The following is a 25,452-nucleotide window of genomic DNA, read 5'->3' on the forward strand; positions in this document are numbered from 1 at the left end:
GCACCTGAGTGGCTCAGTCGGTTAAGCGTCTGCCTTCGGCTCAGGTCATGATCCCAGGGCCCTGGGATCGAGCCCCGCATCGGGCTTACTGCACAGCGGGGAGTCTGCTTCTCCCTCTTCCTCTGCCTGCCATTCTGACTATCTGTGCTCTCTATCTCTCTGTCAAATAAATAAATAAAATCTTTAAAAAAAAATTTGGATTAAGTAATAACTTATTTGTAGAGATCTTTCTAGAAAAATTTGCTGTCTTAACATGCTCTTAAAAACTAGGGTAATGAGGGGCGCCTGGGTGGCTCGGTCGTTAAGCGTCTGCCTTTGGCTCAGGTCATGATCTTCAGGTCCTGGGATCGAGCCCCGCTCGGCGGGGAGTCTGCTTCTCCCTCTGCCTCTCCCCACTGCTTCTACTCTCTCTCTCTCTCTGTATCTCTCTGTCTCAAATGAGTAAATTAAAAAGAAAAAAACAAACTAGGGTAATGAAAGTTGAAGGCATAATTGACAAAAACTAAGTACAGGTTTGTGCTATAAAAATGGAATGATGTTTTTTCTTGATTACTGGGCTCAGAATATGTGTATTTTGATTTAAGTTTATAGACTTCCTTGTTGAAGGAAGGAACACGTGTATATCTAGTCTGCAGTCTTCATCTTATCCCATTTGCACGGCAGCTGTCATAAGAGCGGTCTCTGCCTTATCTCATTTTTCAGAGATCCCGTGAGTCAGCTCTGGGACAAGAAACGGCTACCATTGCCTCTACATTGTTGCCCGGGTCCTTATTCACTGGTGAAAATAGCTTCAGATGGGGACTCATTTAGTGATAGAGAAATAACAATGCTGTATATTCTTCTCCTTTTCTTGTTTTTCAGACATTGAAGTAGAACTTTTGTGTCATCGGCTCAGAACGTTCAGCTTCTTTTACATCTGATGAAGAAATGTCAGACAACCATTGTTTTGTTCTTTGTGTCATTCTTTTAGAACAAACTAGATTAAAGTGAACAGATTAAACTAAAAATTTAAAGGATACATTTAGAGAAGAGTAAGTTTTAAAGACTACATTCAGGTTCTTGGTTTATTTATTCTGCGTTGACTTTTAGTCCCTGATTATTTTCATACTTCGTCTTTGAGTCCTTGAAATAGTGTCACTTTAAGCATACTGTTATTTCTATCATATCTTTAGGTTTCAGAAGAGCAATATCCAAATTGATTTGTCTTAAAAAAAGGGGGGGTTTCCTCCAACTGATTCTTTGGCTGTTGGTACCATAAGATATTTTTATATAAACTCTTCTTTAGAGCCTTGCTATTCCCGTTGTGGTCCAAGTTCAGTGACATTGGTGAGACTTGGGAGCTCGTGAGACCTGCACAATCTCAGGCCCTTGATTTCATCCCTTCTCATCCCTTTGGGGCCATTGTTCCCCGCATTGCAGCTTCTGCCCCAGCCCCTGTCCTCCTCACTATTTACAGTATGGCTTCGAGGTTAAGAACAAAAGCTCTGCCGCCAGATGGCCAGCAGTTTGAATCCTAGCCCTGCTGCTTCAGAGCTGACTGACCTGAGTCCCCTCATCTGTCAAGTGAGGAAAACAATAGTGGATCCACACACATGGAGGCAGAGGATCGGGACACGTGAGAGCCGATGGCTTCTCCCTCCCCTCATCACCATTGTTTCAGCACTCTTGCAGTGTGAACTGCAGGCTGGGGGCTTCCCAGCTTAAAGTCATTATCTTACTCATGTCTCATGATTTTGTGCATCGGGAATGTAGGCAGCCTCAGCTGCTTGGCTCTTGTGTTCTTTGTGGCATCCACTGAGGCCGCGTGATGGTTTTCAAGTTTCTTTTTTTTTCATTGTGATTGTAATGATTAAGTTATAAGAGTTCTTTATACATTCTGGATGTAGATCTCTTCAAAGATACATGATTTTCAAATATTTCCTCCCATTCTGTAGCTGTCTCTTTACTTACGTGTCCTTTGACGCACAGACATTTTTAATTTTGAGGAAGTGCAATTTATCTTTTTTTTCTTCCTTTTGCTTGTCCTCTTGTGATGTCATATAGAACTGCCTGACCTGAAGTCTCATAGATTTACTCCTGTGTTTTCTTCTAAGAATTTTATGGATTTTGCTGTTCTGTTTAGGCCTGTGCCCCATTTGGAATGAATTTTTATATGCTGGGTAAGGAAAGGGCTCTGATTGCGTTTGAGTTGCTCATTTAATCAACTCTTTAAAATCTCTTCCTTGCTCACCCTGTGTGGCCTGAGGAACTGTTGTTGACTCACCATTACAACTCTGCGTGTGGCTCCTGAGTCTCTCTCACCTTGTCTCTTCATCCTTCCCTTCTTGTTCTTAAATGATTCAAAAAGTGTTTATTTGTATACTGCTAAGGGTGGGGGACTGCCGCAGGTGCTGGTTCTGCTCCTTCTCACTGGGTGTTCCGCTAGCCAGTTTCTCTCCTCTCCGGCCTTAGCTGCTGTCTCTGTGCTGATGACTTCTGAACCAACCCCCTTTCCTTCTCAGTGAGTCTGTAAGCCCAACTTCCCCAAGGTGAGCAGAGTGTCTGATCACTTTTTATGCCTGGCCCAGTGGCGAGACATAATAGATGCTCAGTAAATACTTCATATATATAGTTAGAGCTGTCAGCAATAGAAATGAAACTCTTTGTATGCTTAGTGAAGGATGCTCTTTAGAGATTTAGTAGTTAAAGATGAATATAATTTAGTATTTGAACATCATTTCAAATAAAAGAGTGGGATTAAAAAGAGTGTAAGTAGCCATAATAACAGACCTTTAAATTTGAGTCATTTGGGCATCTTTTAGGTTAGTCACAAATTAGGGCGTGTTGACATTTTCAGTACCTGCTGTTCTTTCAACTGAAAAGATCTGATGAGGAGCATTTCCCATCTGCATGAATACAGATGTGGGAGCAGCTGCTTTCTTATTGATCTGTTTGGAGAATCCTTTGCAAAATCACTACTGACACATTTTTGGGAAAATATCATAAATCAGATTTCTCCAGAAATGAACTGTGTTGCTGTTGGTAGGTCCTGTCTGTTTGGGACAGCATCATGACTTAAACTATCTTGTCAAAATTCAATATCTCGGGGCACCTGGGTGGCTCAGTCGGTTAAGCACCTGCTTTCGGCTCAGGTCATGATCCGGGGTCCTGGGATCGAGCCCCACATGGGGCTCCCTGCTCAGTGGAGAGCCTGCTTCTCCTTCTGCCTCTGCCACTCCCCCTGCTCGTGTACTCTCTCTCTCTCTGACAAATAAATAAAATCTTTTTAAAAATTTCAGTATCTAGTTCTTTTTCAGTTTGACAGAGGACATAAAAGCTTTGTGAGCTTGTTCTCCTGTTGTCTACCCAAGAACAATGGCGAGGACGAAAAATGCCATTGGTCAGTAGAAGGGTGGGAGATGGCTGATGAGCCATGTGCCTCCGAGGTCACAAAGAAGCCTCGCACGTCATGGCTCCAACTCAGTCACTCATAATGTTCTCACGCTGAAGATTGTGTTTGTCAGGCTGATGTGCTTGTGATGAAATGCTATTGGACATTGATTCAAACACAAGACTTTCTTGTATTTTGATTCTGTAGGAACCAAGAAAGAGTGTGCAATGAATGGTGACACTCGGGCCGCCGTGGTGACCTCACCACCCCCGACCACAGCCCCTCACAAGGAGCGGTACTTCGACAGGGTGGATGAGAACAATCCAGAGTATTTGCGAGAGAGGAACATGGCACCAGACCTTCGCCAGGACTTCAATATGATGGAGCAGAAGAAGAGGGTGTCCATGATCCTCCAGAGTCCTGTAAGAGAAATCTTCTCTCTGTATAAGGGTCTTCTTCCTTCTCTGATACTTCAGCTCTTAGCTCTGTTATGTGTGCCAGAGTCCCTGCATTCCCACCTTGGAAGTCTGTGCCTCGTGTGTATGTGCATGGGAAGAATTCTGTTCAGTTCAAGTTATCAGGCAGAATAAATGAGAGATCTTCAGTGTCATAAAGGAGAGGAGGTGCTTGCTTCTCCTTTTTACCCTCTCACTACTTCTCCAGAGAGTCACTTTATTTTGGGACCCTTTAAAAATAACTCTTCCCTCCAGACCGCCTCGCTTGGTGCCAGGCACTTGGTAGGCCTTAACAGGACCTCATCATTGATTGGTTTTACCTTTAGTGACACCAGCACTTTTTTTTTTAAGATTTTATTTATTCATTTGAGAGAGACAGAGAGAACATGAGCAGGGGAGAGAGGCAGAGGCAGAGGGAGAAGCACACTTCCTGCTGAGCAGGGAGCGTGACGTGGGGCTTGATCCCAGGACTCTAGGATCACGACCTGAGCTGAAGGCAGACGTCTAACGACTGAGCCACCCAGGTGCCCCGTGACATGAGCACTTTAAGCCACAAGCATGCCCACTGTCTTCTGTTTGCGTCCTTACATAAAGGAGTTCTGTCTCCATCGCTTCCTCATGTTGGTGCTTGCTGCCCTTGTATGTGCTTTATTCTTTTTTTCCCTTCTAATATTGTTTTGTTCCCTTAAAACTTCGGGGTGTCATTTGGCAGATATTCATTGAATTTTTTTATTTTTATTTTTTATTTATTTATTTATTTATTTTTTAAAAGATTTTATTTATTTGACAGAGAGAGACACAGCGAGAGGGGAACACAAGCAGGGGGAGTGGGAGAGGGAGAAGCAGGCTTCCCGCCGAGCAGGGAGCCCGATGCGGGGCTCAATCCCAGGACCCTGGGATCATGACCCGAACCGAAGGCAGACACTTAACGACTGAGCCACCCAGGCGCCCCCATTGAATTTTTTTAATGTTTGATTATCTTTTATACGCTGTTCAGAGAACCTGGAGAGTTAGCAGTGAACAGGACAAATAAGCCCTCTAACTCTAATAGGTTTTGTTTGGTTATTATTACTCTTTGCATATTGTGGAAGTATAACTTAGGAATGTATGCAGATCTTACGTGTACCGCTTGGTGAATTTTGACATGTGCATAACACCTGTGTAAGCACCTGGGTCAAGTCTCAGACTTCACACCCTTCTCAAAGGAGGTGTAACAAGAAACAACAAACAGAAGCTCAGTACAGGAAGCAGTGGGGTGATTAGATTGAGTGGTGGTTGGAAGCGGCCTCTCTGAGGAAGGGAGGTTTCACCTGAATCTGAATGAGCGGAAGGAGCCGGCCATGCAGGGATGGGGGGAGCAGTGTTCCAGTTGAGGGGCAGCTAGTGAAATCCCTAGTTTAGGGATGAGCTGGATGGGCTTGGAGAGTCACAAGGCACCAGTGTGGTCTGAGCACAGGAGGCGTCAGGGAGGGGGCAGGTCCTGGAAGGCTCTGTAGGCTCAGGTCAGGAGTTTGTTTTGCATTCAGAGTAGAGAGTCATCAGAGGGCTGCAGACAGGAATGGCACTATTCAGTTTTATTTTATTTTCTTAGAGCGTGTGAGCAGAGGGTAGGGGGTGGGGGGCGCAGCGTGAGCAAGAGAATCTTAAGCAGGCTCCACACCGAGCTGGAGCTGGACTTGGGGCTCAATCTCATGACCCTGAGATCATGACCTGAGCTGAAATCAAGAGTCAGATGTTTAACTGACTGAGCCACCCAGGTGCCCCTGGCACAATTTAGTTTTTAAAGAACTCATTCTGGGTTTGGTATAGAAAGAGTATTATAGGGGTGCCTGGCTAGCTCGGTTTGTAGAGTATGTGACTGTTAATCTCAGGGTTGTGAGTTCAAGCCCCACTTTGGGTGTGGAGCCTACTTAAAAAAAAAAGAAAAAGTATTGTATGGGGCAAGAGAGAAAGCCGTCTTCCAAGCAGGAGGTTGCAGTAAATTTTTGAATTTTATTTTGAGGGTAGGATCAGTAGGACTTGCTGATGGGTGGCAAGGAAGAGGTAAGAGGAAGAAAGAAATCAGGGAACATCTAGACTTTTGGCTTGAGCAGTTTCCTATGTAAAAGCCACAAGAAATGAAGTAAACATCACTGGGGGCAGAGTGCAGAAAGTCAGCTTACGGCACCTAGTGTGTCTGGGTGCTGTACGGGCCCCCAGCCACAGGTCGTCTAGGACACACATAGTCAGCATCATTGGTCACGGATCTGAATAAGCTGAAAGACCAGAAAGCCTGGGATTGCTTCCTAGTAAGGTACTGGTGCTGGAATCTTGGTTTTAGGAGCATAAGAGTTGAGCCACTGCAGGCAGTGGGAAGGCCCACCCTGTGGGCACAGATGCCGATGGTTGGGTAGATGCTGGAGGGAGCTCGAGAGAGTTTTCTTCAGGTTGATCCTCTGTTCTCGGAATCGTAAGTGGGGTCACCTGCTGAGAACGGGCCCGGGGAGGTGTGAGGAGAGAGAAGGTGTGAGAGTAGGTGAGGGGATGGTCTGTCCTTGGGTTAGTGTGAAGGGCATACTCAGGTTAGGGTCATGAATTTATAGTGAGATGACACAGCATGGTCTCCTCGTCCCCCCTCCCCCTGCTCCAGCCACTTTCAGCCGCATGAGTAGAAAGAGTGAAGGGTTGAATTTAACCAGGGTTGGGGGTTTTGCCAGGTGAAATGGTAGAGAGTTGCAGGTGTGAGCAACGGAATGATTATAATGTTAAACCAAGGCTCTAAGCTGGGTGAGGGAGGTCAGGACGCAGGGAAGGTAAGGGATGGTGGACAGGTGTTGGGGTCACGGTGGGGTTGAAGAAATCGTGAGCTGGATGCTAGTAGGGGGTGTTTGGGGAACCCATGCTTGGGGCACAGTTTACTAGGCAAGAGCATGTCTAGGACATGCTCATGCACATGGGATGCCCGGGTGAGTTGGAGGACAGGGTAATTGGAGGAGAGGCAGGCAGTTCGCTGAGAGGTGAGGGTGTGGATGTTGAACCATTGGGAGTTGGTACCAAGGTAGCACACAGGGTCACTGGCCGGTGACTGCTTGCTGGAGCTAGACTCTGGGGTCTGGATGGGTGGCTCCAGGCCCTCACTGGCCACTGCTGCACTCAGCTCCTTACTGCACATGTAGGTCATCAGGGATGCTGTGGGTACGGAGGGCTTCTTGCACCCTGTCTTTCTTTTTGTGTGTTACATGCTAAGCTTTAAGTTCCGTGATGGCAAGGACCATTTTTTCTAGCTGCGTGTCTTCAGTGCTTAGAACAGCACCTCTTACTTATGTACGTGTGCTGAGTTACATGGTGTACATACATGGTACATGCATGTTAAATTGAGCTTCCCATAGATACATCTGTGGTTTTGGAAACCGTGGAAGTAGATGGTTTGATTTTTCAGATTGAGGGCCCGTGAGGATGGGGCTCGTTTTATGCAACTCTTGCCTCCTCTGTGCCCAGCGTACTCTGTGACCTTTAGTGAGGCTCTCTGCATCTGTCTGTATCCCTTTATCCTGTGTCTGCATATCTGTCTATATCATTGCCTTCGGTGTTGATAACAGAGATGGCTGAGAAACTGTGTTTTGTTGATTGATTTCTTTTTTTTTTTTTAAAGATTATTTATTTATTTATTTGACAGAGAGAGACATAGTGAGAGCAGGAACACAAGCAGGGGGAGTGGGAGAGGGAGAAGCAGGCTTCCCGCCGAGCAGGGAGCCCGATGTGGGACTCGATCCCAGGACCCTGGGATCATGACCTGAGCTGAAGGCAGACGCTCAACGACTGAGCCACCCAGGCGCCCGATTGACTTCTTCTTGGCAGTCAAAGCCCGTCAGCTTTCTCCTCCCTCCTTCACTCCCACAGAATATGATTTGTGACATCATTTGTCATATGGTAAACAGGGGTTCCTCTGGCAGCTCTTGGTTCCTTACATTGTTTTATACCATTGTATTAAATGTCATACATGTGTTGCTTGCTTCCTGCAAGTGATAGCTATGCTCAGACTGTCCCTGGGCATTATATCTCTTCAGCTTTTCATTCAAGCAGTGAAAAACTAGAAGTTTAATATAGAATCATCCAGAAACCCTCAGAGTGTTTATAATCAGATGTGGATGTTCATTCAGTGAGCTCAATTTTCATGTTAAATAGTATTTATTTGATAAGATATTTCTTTATAGGATATGTGAAAAATTACTTCAATGCGGTTTGGGAAAGCAAAGCTATAAATTAACCTGTATTGTTTCAGTAGTGACTTTATATTAAATCGCCATCAACCCAACTTAATCCTTTTGCCTAATTTAGGATCTTTTTAAAAAAATTAGGATTATTTGATAAAGGATTGTTTTAGGATCTCTTTTTCAACTTTTAAAAAGTAACTAAGAGAATCTATTTTAAAAAAACCATTTTGAAGAAAATACTGAAGTACAAAGTAGAACATGAAAATTGCTAATAATTCCATCACTAAGATAATTATAGTGAACATTTGGATGTATTTACTTTAGTCTTCTATGTTTAGATACGTATTCACTCTTACAAAACACTGATTCTGTTGATTTACAACCATTTCACAATCAAAAATATATCAAGAGCAATTTTATGTCATTTAATTTTTCTAAGCCTTTCATGTTGACCATGTGCATAGAATTCCATCGTAAGGTGGATTTGTGTGTGTGTAACCAGTTTTCTGCAGTTTCATATGTCGACTGTTACCTGCTTACCTTTTTGTCAGTCCTTCTGGCATGAACATCCATATGAATTCATCTTTTAGCATATCCCTGATTCTTTCTTTCGAAAAGATTATTAGCGATAGAATGAGTGTTCAGATTTTTCAGCATTCGTGTTGTTTACTTTTCTAGAAATAATGTAGCAATTGATGCTCCGAGTGGTAATATATGAGAATATCCATTTACTATTCCAGCCCTGGATGAAAACAAGCAAAAAGGCAGTCTGTGTGATAGTTACCTCTGTCGTCCCAAGGCGTGGATAGCGTCTCACTGTTTCGATTTGCCTTTTATTAGGCTTTCTGTGAAGAGTTGGAATCGATGATACAGGAACAGTTTAAGAAGGGGAAGAACCCCACAGGCCTGTTGGCGCTACAGCAGATGGCGGACTTCATGACTGCGAACGTGCCGAACGTCTACCCCGCAGCTCCGCAAGGGGGGATGGCGGCCTTGAACATGAGTGAGTACTTCCTGACTCTGGTACACATTCCACCATTTTGTGGGTTTACATTTCCTGTTCTCACGTGAGATAGATCAGTGTACATTGTAATACATAGAACTGAGTTTTTTGAAAATTAATGTGTTAGTTATAGTGAAAGATAGGCTGTAAGTGTGAAAATGTCTTCAATGTAGAGGGCTCCTTTTTTTTTTTTTTTTTAAAGATTTTATTTATTTATTTGACAGAGACATAGCGAGAGAGGGAACACAAGCAGGGGGAGTGGGAGAGAGAGAAGCAGGCTCCCCGAGGAGCAAGGAGCCCAATGCGGGGCTCGATCCCAGGACCCCGGGACCATGACCCGAGCCGAAGGCAGACGCCCAACGACTGAGCCACCCAGGTGCCCGAGGGCTCCCTTTTTAAATTTTTTTTATTTTTTCTTAAAGATTTTATTATTAGAGAGCATGCGCACAGAGGGAGAGAGGGAGAGGGAGAAGCAGCTTCCTGCTGAGCAGGGAGCCCGATGTGGGACTCGATCTTGGGACCCTGGGATCATGACCTGAGCCGAAGGCCGGCGCTTCACCGACAGAGCCAGACGCGCCGAGATGGCGCCCTTTTTTATGAGCCAACAAGACCCTTTGTGAACTAAAACTAATCAGAAACAGTGCTTGTGGAGTAGCACATTAATTTTGCCTGAACTTATTTCAGCCAGGCCAGCATCTATCCACCATTCCTTACTGCTGCTTGCAAGTTGGTGAGAAACATAGAAATTCCAAAAGCAAGCTGGGGGGAGAATTTGGATGGGTGAACATGAGCAAATAATGGTTAGCTGTGCAGAGGTGGAGGAGCTTTGCCGTGGCTGTTGAATTTGTAAACGTTAACATGACAGGGTGAACCCAGGGTAGCCACTCTGACCTACTGTGTACTGCGTCCTGGACCGATACCTGACAGTTGCAGTTGGATAGTCAGCTTCTGATGGGCCAGCATATGCCAGTGGTTTCTGTTAGGTCACCAGGCATTTGCTATTTCCCTGTCAGTTCCATGGTATTCTTAGAAGTTGACTGAGACCCACCAGAGTGATGCCTTGTTAATGTCCAGCAAATGATGAGAATAACATTTAATTTACTAGCTCAAACTTTTACTCTGAAGTCAAACTGTATCAGGTTTTCTTGCGTTCACACAATTCTTAATGGATTCTAGTGCTGTCTCGTATGAATTAGATAAAAGGATGATGTAATGTATTTACTTGCATATTATCTTCTAATTAGAGAAAAGGAAATTTTATGGCAGTAATGCCACACCAAAAAAAGAGGAAGAAATCTAATTAATTTTAATTATATCTAATAGTATGTTTCTTCAAGATACAAATTTTAAAAACAAATTATTACAACCTTTGTTGTAAAATATATGTAGATGGCATAGAACAAATGATATGTAACTTACACATGATATTAAGGTGTACACTTTATAACTCCCACCCGGGTTAAGAAAGAAATTAAGGGTATTGATTGCTTGCATCTCCCCTATCATCCTCTCGGAAGGAAATGCTATCTTTTTTAAAGATTGTATTTTATTTTTAAAATTTATTTATTTTTTATTTTTTTAAAAGATTTTATTTATTTATTTGACAGAGACACAGCGAGAGAGGGAACACAAGCAGGGTGAGTGGGAGAGGGAGAAGCAGGCTTCCTGCTGAGCAGGGAGCCTGACGTGGGGCTCGATCCCAGGACCCTGGGATCATGACCTGAGCTGAAGGCAGACGCATAACCAACTGAGCCACCTAGGCGCCCCAAATTTATTTATTTTTAATAGATTTTATTTATTTATTTGAGAGAGAGAGCATGAGCAGGCGGAGGGGCAGAGGGAGAAACAGGCTCCCCACTGAGCAGGGAGCCTGACATTGCGGGGCTCGATCCCAAGAATGTGAGATCATCACCTGAGTTGAAGTCAGATGCTTAACGGACTGAGCCACCCAGGCGTTGTTAGCAGCCATTGATACTCAATACGTAGATCCATTAATTTTATTTTTAAGTAATCTCTACACCCAACGTGGGGTTCAAACTTACAACCTGGAGATCAGGAGTTACATGTTCCACCAAATGAGCCAGCTAAGCATCCCAGGAAACTCCATCTTGACTTGTAACTACTGCCTTGCTTTTCTTCATGGTTTCATTACCCAAATGGTCATCCCTAAATATTGGGGTTTAGTTTTTGTCTATTTTTAGTACTATCTCTTTAGCCTTTTTCAGGCTATAGTTTAACCCTTTATCTCTCTTTTTTTCCCTCCTTACACTTTCTTTTTTTTTTTTTTTAACATTTATTTATTTATATTTAGAGAGGGATGGGTGTACTTGTACGGGCAGGGAGAAAGGCAGAGGGAGAAGGAGGGAGAGGGAGGGAGAGGGAGAGAATCTCAAGCAGACTCCCTGCTGAGCGCAGAGCCTAATGTAGGGCTTAGTCTCACGACCCAGAGATCATGACCTGAGCTGAAACCTAGAGTCCGAGGCCAAACCGAGTAAGCCACCCAGGCGCCCCAAACCCATTTTCTTTAAACTTAATGTGTAAGGAGGAAGGGTGCCTCGGTGGCTAGGTCAGTTGAATGTCTGACTCTTGATTTCGGCTCAGGTCATGATCTCAGAATTGTGAGATTGAGCCTGGCATCGGGCTCCTTGCTCAGTGAGGAGACTGCTTGGGACTCTCTCTCCCCCTCTGCCCCTCCCCTCTCTCGCGCTTGCTCTCTCTCTCTCTCTCTCTCTCTGTGTCTCTCAAATAAATGAATCTTTAAAAACAAAGAGGGACTCCTGGATGGCTTAGTTTTTTTTTTTTTTTTTTAAGATTTTATTTATTTATTTGACAGAGATAGTGAAAGAGGGAACACAAGCAGGGGGAATGGGAGAGGGAGAAGCAGGCTTCCCGCAGAGTGCGGAGCCCGGTGCGGGGCTCGATCCCAGGACCCTGGGATCATGACCTGAGCCGAAGGCAGACTCTTAACGACTGAGCCACCCAGGTGCCCCGTGGGTGGCTTAGTTGATTAAATGTCTGCCTTCAGCTCAGGTCATGATCCCCAGAGTCCTGGGATGAAGTACCGCATCGGGCTCCTTGCTCAGCGGGGAGCCTGCTTCTCCCTCTGCCTGCCACTCCCCCTGCTTGTGTTCTTTCTCTCTCTCTCTGACAAATATAAATAAAATCTTTAAAAAAAATAAAACGGGTTTGTTGACCTGTAGAATTTGCTATGGTCTGAATTTTGCTGATTCCATCTCCATGGTACTGCTAACATGTTCTTTTGTCTTCTGTATTTACAGTAAGTTGGTAGTTGGATCTAGATGCTTGATTGTGTTTGGATTCAGTTTTTTGGCAAAGCCTATCTCTGTAGGTGGTTCTGTGTTCTGTCAGTAGGCACATAGTCTGGTTGTTCTTTTTGCATTGTTAGCAGCCATTGATGCTCAATATGTAGGTCCATTAATTTAATAAAGGTTCCAAGATGATGTTTTAATGCTATCATTCCTTCTTTGTATTTATTAACTAGAATATTTCTATCAAGAGAAACTTCCCTGGAAATGGGGCATAGCTGGAAAGGGGCCACCCCCTTCCCTATCACTCACTGCGTGTTCGAGGGGAACCTCCCAGCTGAGCAGGGAGCCCGTTTCTCCTCTCCCTCTGTCCCCCACCCCCGACTAGTGCGCGCTCTCTCTTGCTTTCCCTCTCTTTCTCAAATAAATAAAACCTTAAAAAAAAAAAAAAAAAAAAAAGAAATCAGGTATGCACATAAGAAAAGGAGCTTCTTCTCAACTTTTTTTTGGTTACCCAGTGGTACAGTTTATATATACCCTTTTCAAAATAAGTTGGTTTCCTGTCATTGTTTCTAAGATGACCAATTATTATTTTTTAGTATTATTTTGAACTCATAGATTTCAGTATATTTAATGTGTTTCAGAACATTGCAGTTATCCTTTCTGATCAGTGGAAGTCCCTCCGGGTTGACTCCTGAGCCTACTAGTCTTTGACTTTCCAAGTCATCCCCTGTGAGGAGGTGTTCTAGGCTGTCACTGAGTATATTTCCTGCCCCAGGTCTGGAATTGGCCATTTCAAAAAGAAATCTTTGTTTTTGTGGAAAATGGAAATTAGTCTGGGTACTAGGGAATACTCATTGCTACTGGGTTAGTCATTCTTTCTAGGCCTTTTTAGTGGATAGAACTAGGAAATATATTATTACCTTGTGAATTATATGGCATATTGTTGGCACGTTGGAATTTTAAGTATATAGTGGAATTATACTCATAATTCCAATTAAAATTCAGTACTAAGGGGTTTTTACCTGATCTCTTCTAACACTTACATTCCTCTCTTCCACAACAAGAATTCTGGTTTTTAAGGACAACGGGAATAACAAAACCAGAATAGTACATAATCACTCATTTGTTTTTCCCATATATCACACATGATAGCGATACTCTACCAATAATATGTTCTCTCTTCATGATTGAAAATAGTTACATTATATGTTGTCAGAGCATATAACCATTACACAACATGATCTCCCTCTTATAACACTCATTTAGTATTATAATTAATAACTTCATTCTGTAATAAATATATATTTAATGCTCAGCGCCATCCTCGTATCAGTGTACCCCTACTCATTTTGGTTGCCTGAGGTGCCTTTTGCAGTAGCCTTCTCAGGAAGCGCTTGTGGAAACAGTACTCCGAGTTCTTGCGTGCTGTGGCCTTTATGTGGCCATATGAATTTGGTTTGGTTAGTTAGACCCTAGACTCACATTTCCTATTTTATGTATTTTAAGATTTTTTTTATTTATTTATTCATTTATTTGAGAGAGTGAGAGAGAGCACATGAGAGGGGGGAAGGTCAGAGGGAGAAGCAGACTCCCTGCCGAGCAGGGAGCCCGATGCGGGACTTGATCCCGGGACTCCAGGATCATGACCTGAGCCGAAGGCAGTCGCTTAACCAACTGAGCCACCCAGGCGCCCATATTTTATGTATTTTAAATAGATAATTTTCTTCTGGCTCAAAGCATTGCTGTTAAAATTGAAGATAATCTTTCCATGTAGGTGACTTGGTCTCTTTTTCTGGATGTTCAGAGTACTTTGCTTTTTCTTTAGAGACCAGCAGTTTTACCAGAATATGTCTTAGCATCAGTCATCCTGGTTAATTTTCTCAGATGACATGCTCTTCCAGATCTTTTGTGTTATAGCAACATTGAATTGGTTTTTAGTGTTTATCCTGTTCCCTTTTGTTTCCTACTGCCCAGACTCTGTTGTGTGCATGTTGGAGTTTCTTCGTCTTCTTTAACTGTCACTTGTTCTCAAGTCCAGTTTATTGCTTCATTTCTTTATGATTTAAAAAAATTCTCCTTTTCACATTCTTTTCTTCTACTTTGAGTTTAGTATTTATTTTTAAAATTATATTTTTGGGCGCCTGGGTGGCTCAGATGGTTAAGCATCTGCCTTCAGATCAGGTCATGATCCCAGACTCCTGGGATCGAATCCCGCATCGGGCTCCCTGCTCAGCAGGGAGCCTTCTTCTCCCTCTGCCTCTCTCTCTCTCTCTCTGTCTCTTATGAATAAATAAATAAATAATCTTAAAAAAAAATAAAATAAATAAAATTATATTTTCATTTATATCTAACTCCTTTTATGTTCTAGCCCTCATTTCTGAGTTTTTCTAATTATATGTTTTTTCCTATCTTTTATTGTTTTCTTAATACCTTTCTTTACCATGTTATGAAATAACAGGTTATAGTTTTCTTTTGTGGACATGTCTTTCTATCTGTAGGGATGTGATTCTGCTCTTTTTTCTTGATATAATTTTTGTATGGTATTTGATCATGATATTTTTCTGTTCATTTGTTTTAAAAAGATTTTTGTTTATTTATTTTAGAGCACAAGCAGGGGGAGAGAGGGGCAGAAGGAGAGGGAGAAGGACAAGCAGACTGCCCACTGACCACAGAGCCCAATGGTGGAGCTCAGTGCCAGGACCCTGGGATCATGACCTGAGCCGAAGGCAGATGCTTAACGACTGAGCCACCCAGGCACCCCTTTCTGTTCATTATTCCGTGAAATTAGTTTTCTTGGAGGATTCTGGTTCAGAAAAGCTTTTCTAATGTCATGGCTCTAGAGCTCCCTCTTCTGTTGTTTTTGTGAAGTGCTACAAAATATGGCAGTTTATTGAAGCAATTGTGTTCTGTTCCCCTTCCTTGCTTTTATCTGGACTCTTCGCCTGTTTTCTTAATAGTTCTGTGCTAGTCAGTTTGGGTTCTAATTACCACAGATTTCTTAGTGTGAGACTTTGTCCTGAAAGTCAATTTTAAATGGCTAGTTTGGAGAATTTTTAAGGATTTATGTGTGCAGAGCTCTTGGTTTTAGCTGCTGTTCTCAAATTGGCCCTCTGAGCTTTGTAGTAAGTTCCTGGTAGTTCTTTTGGGAGTTTGGCAAATGGCCCATGATTCCTTCTGCTTCCTCCTACAGAGATGCTGATGTCCTACACTCTGTCTATGTCATTCCTACCCAATTATATTTTCAGTTTCGTGGGTCTACCTTATTACCTAGTGTTGTAGATATCATCCTTAGGTTTTTGGCTTTGATATCTTAGTTGGTCTAGCTAATTTTTTTTGTGTAGGGTTGGGATAAGAGATTTAATAAGATTCAAAAACTATACTATCACTGCTACCATCTTCTGAAACTCTTCTAAAAAGCAATTTTTAAGAATTAAAGATCTAAAGTAGGTGGTTGACCTATGTTAAATCAAGATAATAGGTGGTTTTTGTAGTCTCTATATTTTTCTGTATGCTTAAGATAGTTTATAATTAACAAGGAAAGTTTCAAATCTAGCAAGATGTAATGAGGAGTCATACATATACTTTTTTTTCCCCTTCCTTTCCTGTATGTATGTTTTTGCTTGTTTGTTTTCCTTTTTCTTGCCTTATTGCATGGGTGAGGATCCCCAGTATAGTATTCAATAAGAATGCCAGAGTATACATTCTTGCCTACTTCCTGATTTTGGGAGAAAAACATTCAGTCTTTCATCATTATGTTAGTGGTAGGTTTTTTGTAGATGTCCCTTATCAAGTTGAGGACATTACCTTCTATTCCTAATTTGTGGAGAGGTTTTTAAATGGATGTTGAATTTTGTGAAATTCTCTTCCTGTATCTATTAAAATGATCCCATGGTTTTTCTTCTTTAGTTCAATATAGTGAATTATATTTATTGCTTTTTGAATGCTGAACCAATTTTGTATGCCGGAGATAATCCCTTCTTACTCCTATCATGATGCGTTATTCTATTTATTGCTGGACTATTTGCTAAAATTTTGTTAAGTAATTTTTAGTCTGTGTTCATGAGAGATACTGGTCTGTTTTTTCTTGTGATGTCATGCAACATAATGTCTTTGTATGGTTTTGATAACAATGTAATGCTGGGCCTGATAGGGTGGATTTGAAAGTGTTTCTGCAAGAATTTGTGTAGAACTTTTGAGAAGAGTTTGTATAGAATTGGTATTATTTTTTACTTAAATGTGTGGTAGTATTCACGCTGATGTCACCTGGGCCTGGAGTTTTCTTTTTCTTAAAAAAGATTTTATTTATTTATTTATTTTAGAGAGAGGGAGCTCCTGGAGAGGGGAGAGAGGCTGAGGGGGAGGGGGAGGGAGAGGGAAAGAATACCAAGCAGACTCCATCCTGAGCACAGCCCCATGTGGGGCTTGATCCAACAACCCCAAGATCACAACCTGAGCTGAAATCAAGAGTGGGACACTTTACTCACTGAGCCTCCCAAACACCCCTGGGCAGGGAGTTTTCTTTATGGAAACTTTTTTTTTTTTTTTCAAGATTTTATTTATTTATTTGAGAGAGAGAGAGAGAGCATGAGAGGGGGGAGGGTCAGAGGAGGGAGCCTGATGTGGGACTCGATCCTGGGACTCCAGGATCATGACCTGAGCCGAAGGCAGTCGCTTAACCAACTGAGCCACCCAGGCGCCCCTTTATGGAAACATTTTTAACTGCAAATTCAGCTTAATGGAAAGAGGGCTATTCAGGATGTCTGTTTCTTCTGGAGTGAGCTTTGGTAGCTTGTGTCTTTCTAGGATTTTGTCTGTTTTGTGTAAGTTAAAACATTTTCTGGTATAGTTGTTCATATTATCCTGTTAATATTCTTTTAATATCTGTAGGATGTGTAGTGATGTCCCCCTCTCCATTGCTTCATACTGGTGACTTCTACCTCTGCCGTGTTTTGTTGAGTCTGCCTAGAGGTGTATTTTATTTTGTTTTATTTCATTTCATGTTTCTTTTCTTTTTTTTTAAGATTTTATGTATGTATTTTGACAGAGAGAGGGAGAGAGACAGTGAGAGAGGGAACACAAGCCGGGGGGGTGGGGGTGGAAAGGGAGAAGCAGGATTCCTGTGGAACAGGGAGCCCAATGTGGGGCTCCATCCCAGGACCCTGGGACCATGACCTGAGCCGAAGGCAGATGCTTAACGACTGAGCCACCCAGGCGCCCCTCATTATTTTGTTTTTAATCTCTCAAGATTAAATCCATTTTCCTCTTTTTCTTTTTTTAAAGATTTATTTATTTTTGAGAGAGTGAACGTGAGCATGTGTGTTGGGGGTGGGCAGAAGGAGAGGGAAAGGGAATCTCCAGCAGACCCCCCACTGAGCGTGGAGCCTGATGCGGGCTGTATCCCATGTCCCTGAGATCATGACCTGAGCCTAAACCAAGAGTCTGATGCCTAACCGACAGCACCACCCAGGCACCCCACCTCTGTTATTTTTCTGTTTTTTTTTTCTTTTTTTTTAAGATTTTATTTATTTATTTGACAGAGAGAGAGATAACAAGAGCAGGAACACAAGCAGGGGGAGTGGGAGAGGGAGAAGCAGGCTTCCTGCGGAGTGGCGAGCCCGATGCGGGGCTTGATCCCAGGACCCTGGGACCATGACCTGAGCTGAAGGCAGACGCTTAACGACTGAGCCCCCCAGGCGCCCCTGTTATTTTTCTGTTTGATTGATATCTCCTTTTATCCTTCTTCTTTTTTTTTTAATTACTATTTTTGGATTTAGCTTTTTTTTTTAGTTTCATAAGGTGAAACGTAGATCATTTTTTAAAAAACTCTTCTAATATATATGTTTATTACTGGAAGTTTTCTTCGAAACATTGCTTTATTGCATACCACAAATTTTGCTACTGTTTTGTTCTTGATTTCTAGCTTAATTGTATTAATGTTGGGGAACATGATCTTTATGAAATAGTCTCTGAAGTTTTTGAGACTTCATGACCTGGTGTGGAAGATTAATATCTCAGAATTATTATTACTTGTTTTAAGTTTCATAAGAAGTAGTAAGTGAGTTTGTTTCTTTTCTATTTCAGGTCTTGGTATGGTGACCCCTGTGAATGACCTGAGAGGATCTGATTCGATTGCCTATGACAAAGGGGAGAAATTATTGCGGTGTAAGTTGGCAGCATTTTACCGGCTGGCAGATCTCTTTGGATGGTCTCAGCTTATCTACAATCATATCACAGTGAGTATTAAATGGGGTAGTAACTGAGTGATAAATGGAATATTACGTGTCTGGCACCACCTCTTCCTGTTTAGTAAGAGAGGGGAGTCGACTGAGCTGAAGTAAATCTTGGAACACCTTCTTTCTCATTCCTGACTGCAGAGTATAATAATCTTGAGAATTATGTAGTTTGAATAAAAAATTATGAGGATGGTAGTTCTTTAAAACTCTTTTCTTGCATGCTAACCTAATAAATGAGTGTTTACCAAAGTATAGTGGTCCCCTGTTACCTGGGGTTTCGCTTTCTGCAGCTTCAGTTAAACATGCAGTCGGCCATTCTGGAAGCACATGGCCCTCCTTCTGGTGTATCGTCAGAAGGTCAGTAGTAGCCTTTTGCTGCATCACACACCCACATCTCTCACCTCCTGCATCTCCTCATGGGGGCTTTTGATCACCTTACATCATCACAAGAAGAAGGATGAGCACAGGGCAGTAAGACATTTTGAGAGAGAGAGAGAGACCATATTCACACAACTTTCATTGTGTGAATTGTTATTCACAATTATGTTATACTTATTCTAGTTTATTATTGTTATACTTGTTCTAGTTTATTATTCATTCGTTACTGTTGTTAATCTCTTGCTGTGCCTAATTCGTAAATTAGACTTTATCACAGGTATGTATGCATAGATGAAAACACGTATGTTTGGTTTGGTAGAATTGTCGGTATGTCTGTGGTTTCAGGCATCTGTTGGGGGTCTTGGAATGTCTCTCCCACGGATAAGGGGGAGCTAGTGTACAGGCCGTTCCTCAAATTCTTTTTATGCCTAAAAACCTAAGAATGAAGATGTTTTCTTTTCCTGTTCTGACACAAGTCTTCTATTTCTCATAGTTTTTTCTTTAGCTACTGTAGTTTTAGCTATTTTTAACATTATTAGGACTTCCATTTTCTTCTTGCAGTAAATATTTACTGGGTGTCGGCTGTGAATATTGATTCTGTACCAAGCGTTGTTCTAACTCTGGGGTTCTATCATTGAGTGGGACAAGTCCTGCCTTTGTGGCTCTTCCTTTCTACATGCTAAGCCACTGGCCCATATTTCCTCCGTTTGGTCCAGCTTGGTGCATCCTGTCCGTGACACTCCTTGCCAATTCTGTGCTATCCCTCCCTGCCCCCGAGCACCAGACCCTGCTGCAGGGAGCCTCGACATAGCCTGTTGGCTTTCTCCTTAGACTGCAGCCCCAATTTCAAATGGACCCCCAGTGCTGCCTGGCACTGTAGGACGTCTCACTTAGAAGCTCACTAGTGTTTCTCTACTCTTTCTACTGTCCACGAAACTCCTGACCTCTTTTCTCCTAGCAAATGAGCACAGCAGGTCACAGCATACGGGAGCGCCTGACTGCCTCTTCCCTACCTGCAGCCAAACTTTGTTTCCCAGTTGGAGTTTCACCCCCTCTTGCCTTCTTTGATTCCTAATGCCTTGTCAGGTTTCTGTTTTCTTCTCTGCTCTTCTGAGGAGGTAACCTCTTTCTCTTACTTTTACATTTGTTCCAATCTCTGTTTCTTCATTGAATTTGTTATTGGACATTTCAAATTATTAATATAGTGCCTACTTCTAGTAATAAGTGTACCTCCCACGGATGTCTATAGAAGTCAGTCTTGCCGGTACTTTCACCTCCCTTGGGGCCACTGATGTTAACAGCCGTTTAGATTGTTTGACCCTTTTCTCCATACCCAGCACACATGTAGGTGATTTTCACACATGGACTGGTAGTGGTGCTAGGTTTGCTCCATTGTAGACTGCAGGGAGTGCTAAGCCTCCGAGTAGGAAGTCTGGAGCCCACCTTTGTGGCCAGTGTGCTGTGCTTCCGGGACGTGGTATGGATCTTTGCCAGAGATGCTGCATTACCCTCCCCTCCGTCTCTTCCCCACGTTGCTGTTAAAGTTCACGTTTCAAAATGCACACCTGGCCCTGTCGTATCCACACTGTCAGGCCTGTAGGATGTTACCTCCACCCCAACGCCTGCTTCATTTCCCCCAAAGCAGTTACCATCATCCATACTTTCCATTTGCTTGTCTGCCGTTTATCTCCACTCACAGGAATACTGAGTCTGTGAAGGGGGCCTCTGTAGGCACACAGTACCGAAATCTGGCTTCAGTAAAAATATTGAACAAGAACTCCATGGTGCCTTGTGATGCTTGGTCAGAGGGTCCACTTAGCCTGCCAAAGGTGCCAGTTCTGTTCCTGGTGCCTGCGTGAAAATTGCTACATCTGTGACTGATCCTACTTGACACAGTGCTCTGTGTAGAGATTTAATGCTCAATGGTTGGCTAAAAATTTGTCCCATGAAAATATTACATCTATAATCAGAAATGTAATCCTTGGCTTTATTAACAGCTTCACATTCTTTGGGGGTTTTAAAATGCTGTTTACCAGTAGTCCCTGTATGAATGCTGTTTAAATTGCTGAAATTGCTTTTCCCACCCATCACCCCCTTTATTTAGGACTTGGCAAAATTAAAACATTAGTTAAATGCTCACTCTTTTGTAGATGATCTGTGTGGCTTTTAATACTGAGTAAAAAAAATACTGAAGCGCAAAAATATTTCCTGTGTCTTGTGAACTAGAGAATCTTTGAGGAAGTTTTTTTTTTTTAAACTATTTATGGCATTCATTTTTTGTTTTACAATCTAAGTGTTACTATATAAACTCTTAACAGAAAAGAAATATTAACAGTATTTGTCAGTGCAACCAAAAAGTGCTAACAGGTCATTGTGCCCTTTCTTTGAAAAAGGGCCTAGGGATTTTCTGCTGAAGGGAGTTAAGAGTGCTAGCAGGCATTAGAGGATTGGAAATGATTGTCTGAATTAGATCTCTGTCTTAAGATTGCATCAGGTTTTGAGAAGCTTTGGGGGTGTCAGAAGCCAGGGTGGCCCAGTTAGCACATGAGCTGGACTTTTCCTCGTGGTGGTGCTTAGCTAATGCGGAGGCCTTTCCGTCTCTAAATGCCTCTTGGTGGTAGTGGTGCTAGGTTCAGCTCCAGTGTGGACTCCGGGGAGTGCTAAGCCTCGCGGGAGGAGGTCTGGAGCCCACCTTTGTGGCCAGTGTGCTGTGCTTCTGGGACGTGGTATAGATCTTTGCCAGAGATGCTGTGTTGGGTGTCTTTGGTTTTCAGGGAGTGATCTTAAAATCTGCTACGTGAGTGCTCAGTCCTTGTGGACAGACAAGGGGCATCAGGTATGCAGGAAGATTCAAAGTGAGGGTAGCACCAGCCTGTTGGAAATTTACTTGCAGATATCATCTGCTCTTGTTCATTTCACACCTATATTTAGTACTTTTGCTTTTATTTTTTAAAGATTTATTTTATTTTTTAATTTTATTATGTTAATCACCATAATCATCATTAATTTTTGATGTAGTGATCCATGATTCATTGTTTTTGTATAACACCCAGTGCTCCATGCAGTACGTGCACTCCTTAATACCCATCACCGGGCTAACCCAGCCCCCATCCCCCCTCCCCTCTATTACCCTCAGTTTGTTTCTTAAAGTCCATAGTCTCTCATGGTTCATCTCCCTCCAATTTCCCCCGCTTCATTTTCCCCTTCCTTTTAGTGTCCTCCATGTTATTCCTTAAGTTCCACAAATAAGTGAAACCATATGATAATTGACTTTCTCTGCTTGACTTATTTCACTTAGCATAATCTCCTCCAGTCCCATCCATGTTGATGTAAAAGTTGGGTATTCATCCTTTCTGATGGCTGAGTAATCTTCCATTGTATATATGGATCACATCTTCTTTATCCATTCATCTGTTGAAGGGCATCTCAGCTCTTTCCACAGTTTGGCTATTGCAGACATTGCTGCTCTTGTTTATTTTAGAGAGAGAGAGTGTGTGTGTGCGTGTGTGGGGGGGGAGGGGCAGAAGGAGAGAAAAAGAGGGAATCTCAAGCAGGCTTCACACCCAGCATGGAGCCAGGTGTGGGTTTGATCTCACAACCCTGAGATCATGACCTCTCCTTAAAATATACAATTTTTTGAGTCTGAAGCAAAAAAGGAAAAAGTGCTGGGGCGCCTGAGTGGGTCACTTGGTTAAGCATCCAACTCACAAGTGTATTTTAAGCTTTTTCCATTAAAATGTGTAGATTTGCTAGGCTCTTTTTTTTTTTTTTTTTTTGAGATTTATTTTTATTTGAGAGAGCAAGTGAGAGAGAGCATGAGCAGGGGGAGGGGCAGAGGGAGAGGGAGAAGCAGACTGCCTGCTGAGCAGAGAGCCCGACTCGGGGCTTGATCCCAGGACCCCGAGATCATGACCCGAGCTGAAAGCAAGAGCCCGACGCTCAACCGACTGAGCCACCCAGGCACCCCTAGATTTTAATTTTTAAAGTAGAAGCACGGAGATAACATATGCTACTGTCAGGAGTATACATTTAATTAGGCCCTTTGGGAGATAATTTAGTGTCCCTGAAAAACCTGACCATGTATACTAGGAGACAGGTACAAGAGCGTTCACAGAAGCATTGTGTTTAGTAGCAGAACAGGAGCCATGGGCTCCTTTGACAGAAGAATGGACACATTCATTGTATATTCATCCAGTGGATGCCGTGCATCAGTGACCGTGAATAAAGGATAGCCATGCATATCATAATGTGGAGGAATCTCAGAAATAGTGTTGAGAAGGAAAGGTCACTGAGAAGTACAGTATGATTCTAATTATTTGAAGTTCATAAGCAGATAAAAATTAAACAAGATATGGCTTTGGGATGAATATGTATTAGGTAAAACTCTAAGGTCAAGGAAGAAGATGCTTAACACATAATTCAGGATAGTGGTTACTTCTGTGGAATGAGGGAAGAGACAAGCTTCTGGGATACTAGAGGGTGTTTGATTTATTATTATATTTAAATTGTACACGTACCCTCTAAACACTCTTTATACTTTGTTGCTAGAAAAAAGCTGTTAAAGTAAGTAAAAATATCTGACGTTTGATTTTTCCTTATTTCCAACCTTATTTTTCATTCCAACCAATAAAAAAACAAAGGAATGCCTTGTTTTCTGTTTTGACCCAGTTTGGGAATTGGGACAATTGTATAGTTAGTTTTGTTTTAGATAGTTAAAAAGATGCACGCTTTTTAAACTATAAGAACTGACTTTAGAAATAAGCCTTGCTAACTCACCATTAATGGGAAAATATTTTCGGGAAGGGTGGAAATCACATGTGCATTTTTGAAACAACCAGGAGAGCAGAGAACGGGGAAATGGGGATTACAGAGAGTGGATGTCATGGAGGTGGATTTAGAACAGGTTCGTTCGTTCATTCATTCATTCATTCATTCATTCATTCATTCATGCTGCTCCTACTACCACTAGTTGCATGTGGAGATGCCATTTACTGAGAGCTGTATTGTGAGTACGAGCTCTTATCATCCCCTCTTTAAGGATAAGGAGACCAGGAACCCAGGGTCCCAAAGCAACCTATCCCATACTTAGCAGAGCTAGGATTCTAACTGAGGTCTTACGTGATTGTGGATTGGAATTATGCTATACTTTGGGAGTCAAGTGAGTTTAGCACGACGGTGACGTGAGGAGGATGGGTAGTTTCAGGTATCTGAGAACTAAATTATAGAAGTGGGGGGTTGGGTTTGTTCTGTGAGCAAACCTGTGAGTTTGAGGATGGATAGAGATGCAAATAATTTCAGTTGGATTTTTGAGCTGACTCAGCAATTTTCCTTACAGACCAGAGTGAGCTCTGAGCAGGAACATTTCCTCATTGTTCCCTTTGGACTTCTCTATAGTGAAGTGACTGCATCCAGTTTGGTAAGAATATCCTTTTCCTCTTGGACATCACATATGTTTAGGTCATAGTCGATAATTAAACACCTTTTAATCCCCATGAGACATGTAAAACCTAAGAAAGAGGAAGAAGTTTATGTTTTGTGTGATAAACTCAGAGAAAAACTTTAGAATTACTTATAAAAACTTTAAACTTTGGTTTAAATAATTTCTAGGAAGGGTCATTTGAAATCCTCGGAAGCTAAGCAGGGTCAGGCCTGCTTAGTACTTGGATGGGAAATCCTCTTGACATTTTAAATTTCTATTTGCTTATGCTCAGGTTAAAATCAATATACAAGGAGATGTAGTAGATCGTGGAAGCACTAATCTGGGCGTAAATCAGGCTGGCTTTGTGTTACACTCTGCTATTTATGCTGCGCGACCGGACGTGAAGTGCGTGGTGCACATCCACACCCCAGCAGGGGCCGCGGTGAGTGCGCTGCTCAGGTAGCGACCCAGAGTTTGAAGCTGTTTAGTGAAAGGCACTTCACACTTCCTCACAGTTGTGCTCTCTTGAGGCAACAAGTCAATAAGCCTAATTTTGTTGGAGTAAAAAAGGTCTTTTACTAAGTTTGACTTTCTTAAAAGATTTTTTTTTTCTTTTAAGGGGTCCATACACTCTCTAGTTTTGGAAAACCTGTGTGAATCTGAAAGTGTCCGTTAGACTTAACAGAAACCAGAAACTCGGAGCGAGTTGAGGGGGGAGGTCAGACTTCAGTGTGTGGAAGACCACTGGGAGCTGCAGAGGGAGGGCCAGAAGCGGACACCTTGTCTGTGAAGAGGGTGGGGAGGGAGGGGCCCAGACAGGCTGCAGGGGGAAGGTGCTGTGGGCTCAGGGAAATGCTAGTGGGATGCAGGAGACCTGGGCCTGCTGATGGTCCCTGGGTAGGAGCCAGGAGGGAGAGGGGGAGGTTGAGGCCTAGAAGCCCCTAGATGCCTGCCTGGAGCCAGCAGACGCCTGGGCTGGATCATGATAGGACAGAGGAGGAGCAGCTGTTGCAGGATGAAGGCACAGAGCTTGTAGGCTCTTAGGAGAGCTGGCCCCAAGCCCGGAGCTTCCCCAGAGCCCGCCCCAGCTCGGTCACCACGCCTGGGCCCTTCTGGTGCCCACAGGCTAGAC

The 25,452-nt window shown here is 42.8% G+C and overlaps 1 protein-coding gene across 12 annotated transcripts in view; it reads left to right on the forward strand.

The window, feature by feature from the left end:
* The window catches only part of ADD1 (adducin 1), a 91,024-nt gene that overhangs the window by 42,551 nt on the left and 23,021 nt on the right, over nt 1–25,452 (forward strand). For 11 of the 12 annotated variants that reach the window (XM_054509023.2, XM_045881601.3, XM_054509025.2 and 8 more), the window contains exons 2-6: nt 3,578–3,792; nt 8,859–9,021; nt 18,372–18,523; nt 24,237–24,317; nt 24,613–24,762. In XM_054509023.2, coding sequence (XP_054364998.2) covers nt 3,598–3,792; nt 8,859–9,021; nt 18,372–18,523; nt 24,237–24,317; nt 24,613–24,762 — 741 coding nt within the window. In that variant the 5' untranslated portion in view covers nt 3,578–3,597. Of the gene's footprint in view, nt 1–861; nt 1,032–3,577; nt 3,793–8,858; nt 9,022–18,371; nt 18,524–24,236; nt 24,318–24,612; nt 24,763–25,452 lie in introns of all 12 variants that reach the window. The other variant, XM_054509021.2, reaches the window with a different exon arrangement.

The sequence above is a fragment of the Mirounga angustirostris genome, unplaced genomic scaffold (genome assembly GCF_029215605.1).
Source record: "Mirounga angustirostris isolate CCGP_5_RB_7025 unplaced genomic scaffold, mMirAng1.0.hap1 SCAF_2, whole genome shotgun sequence".
NCBI classification, from domain to species: domain Eukaryota; kingdom Metazoa; phylum Chordata; class Mammalia; order Carnivora; family Phocidae; genus Mirounga; species Mirounga angustirostris.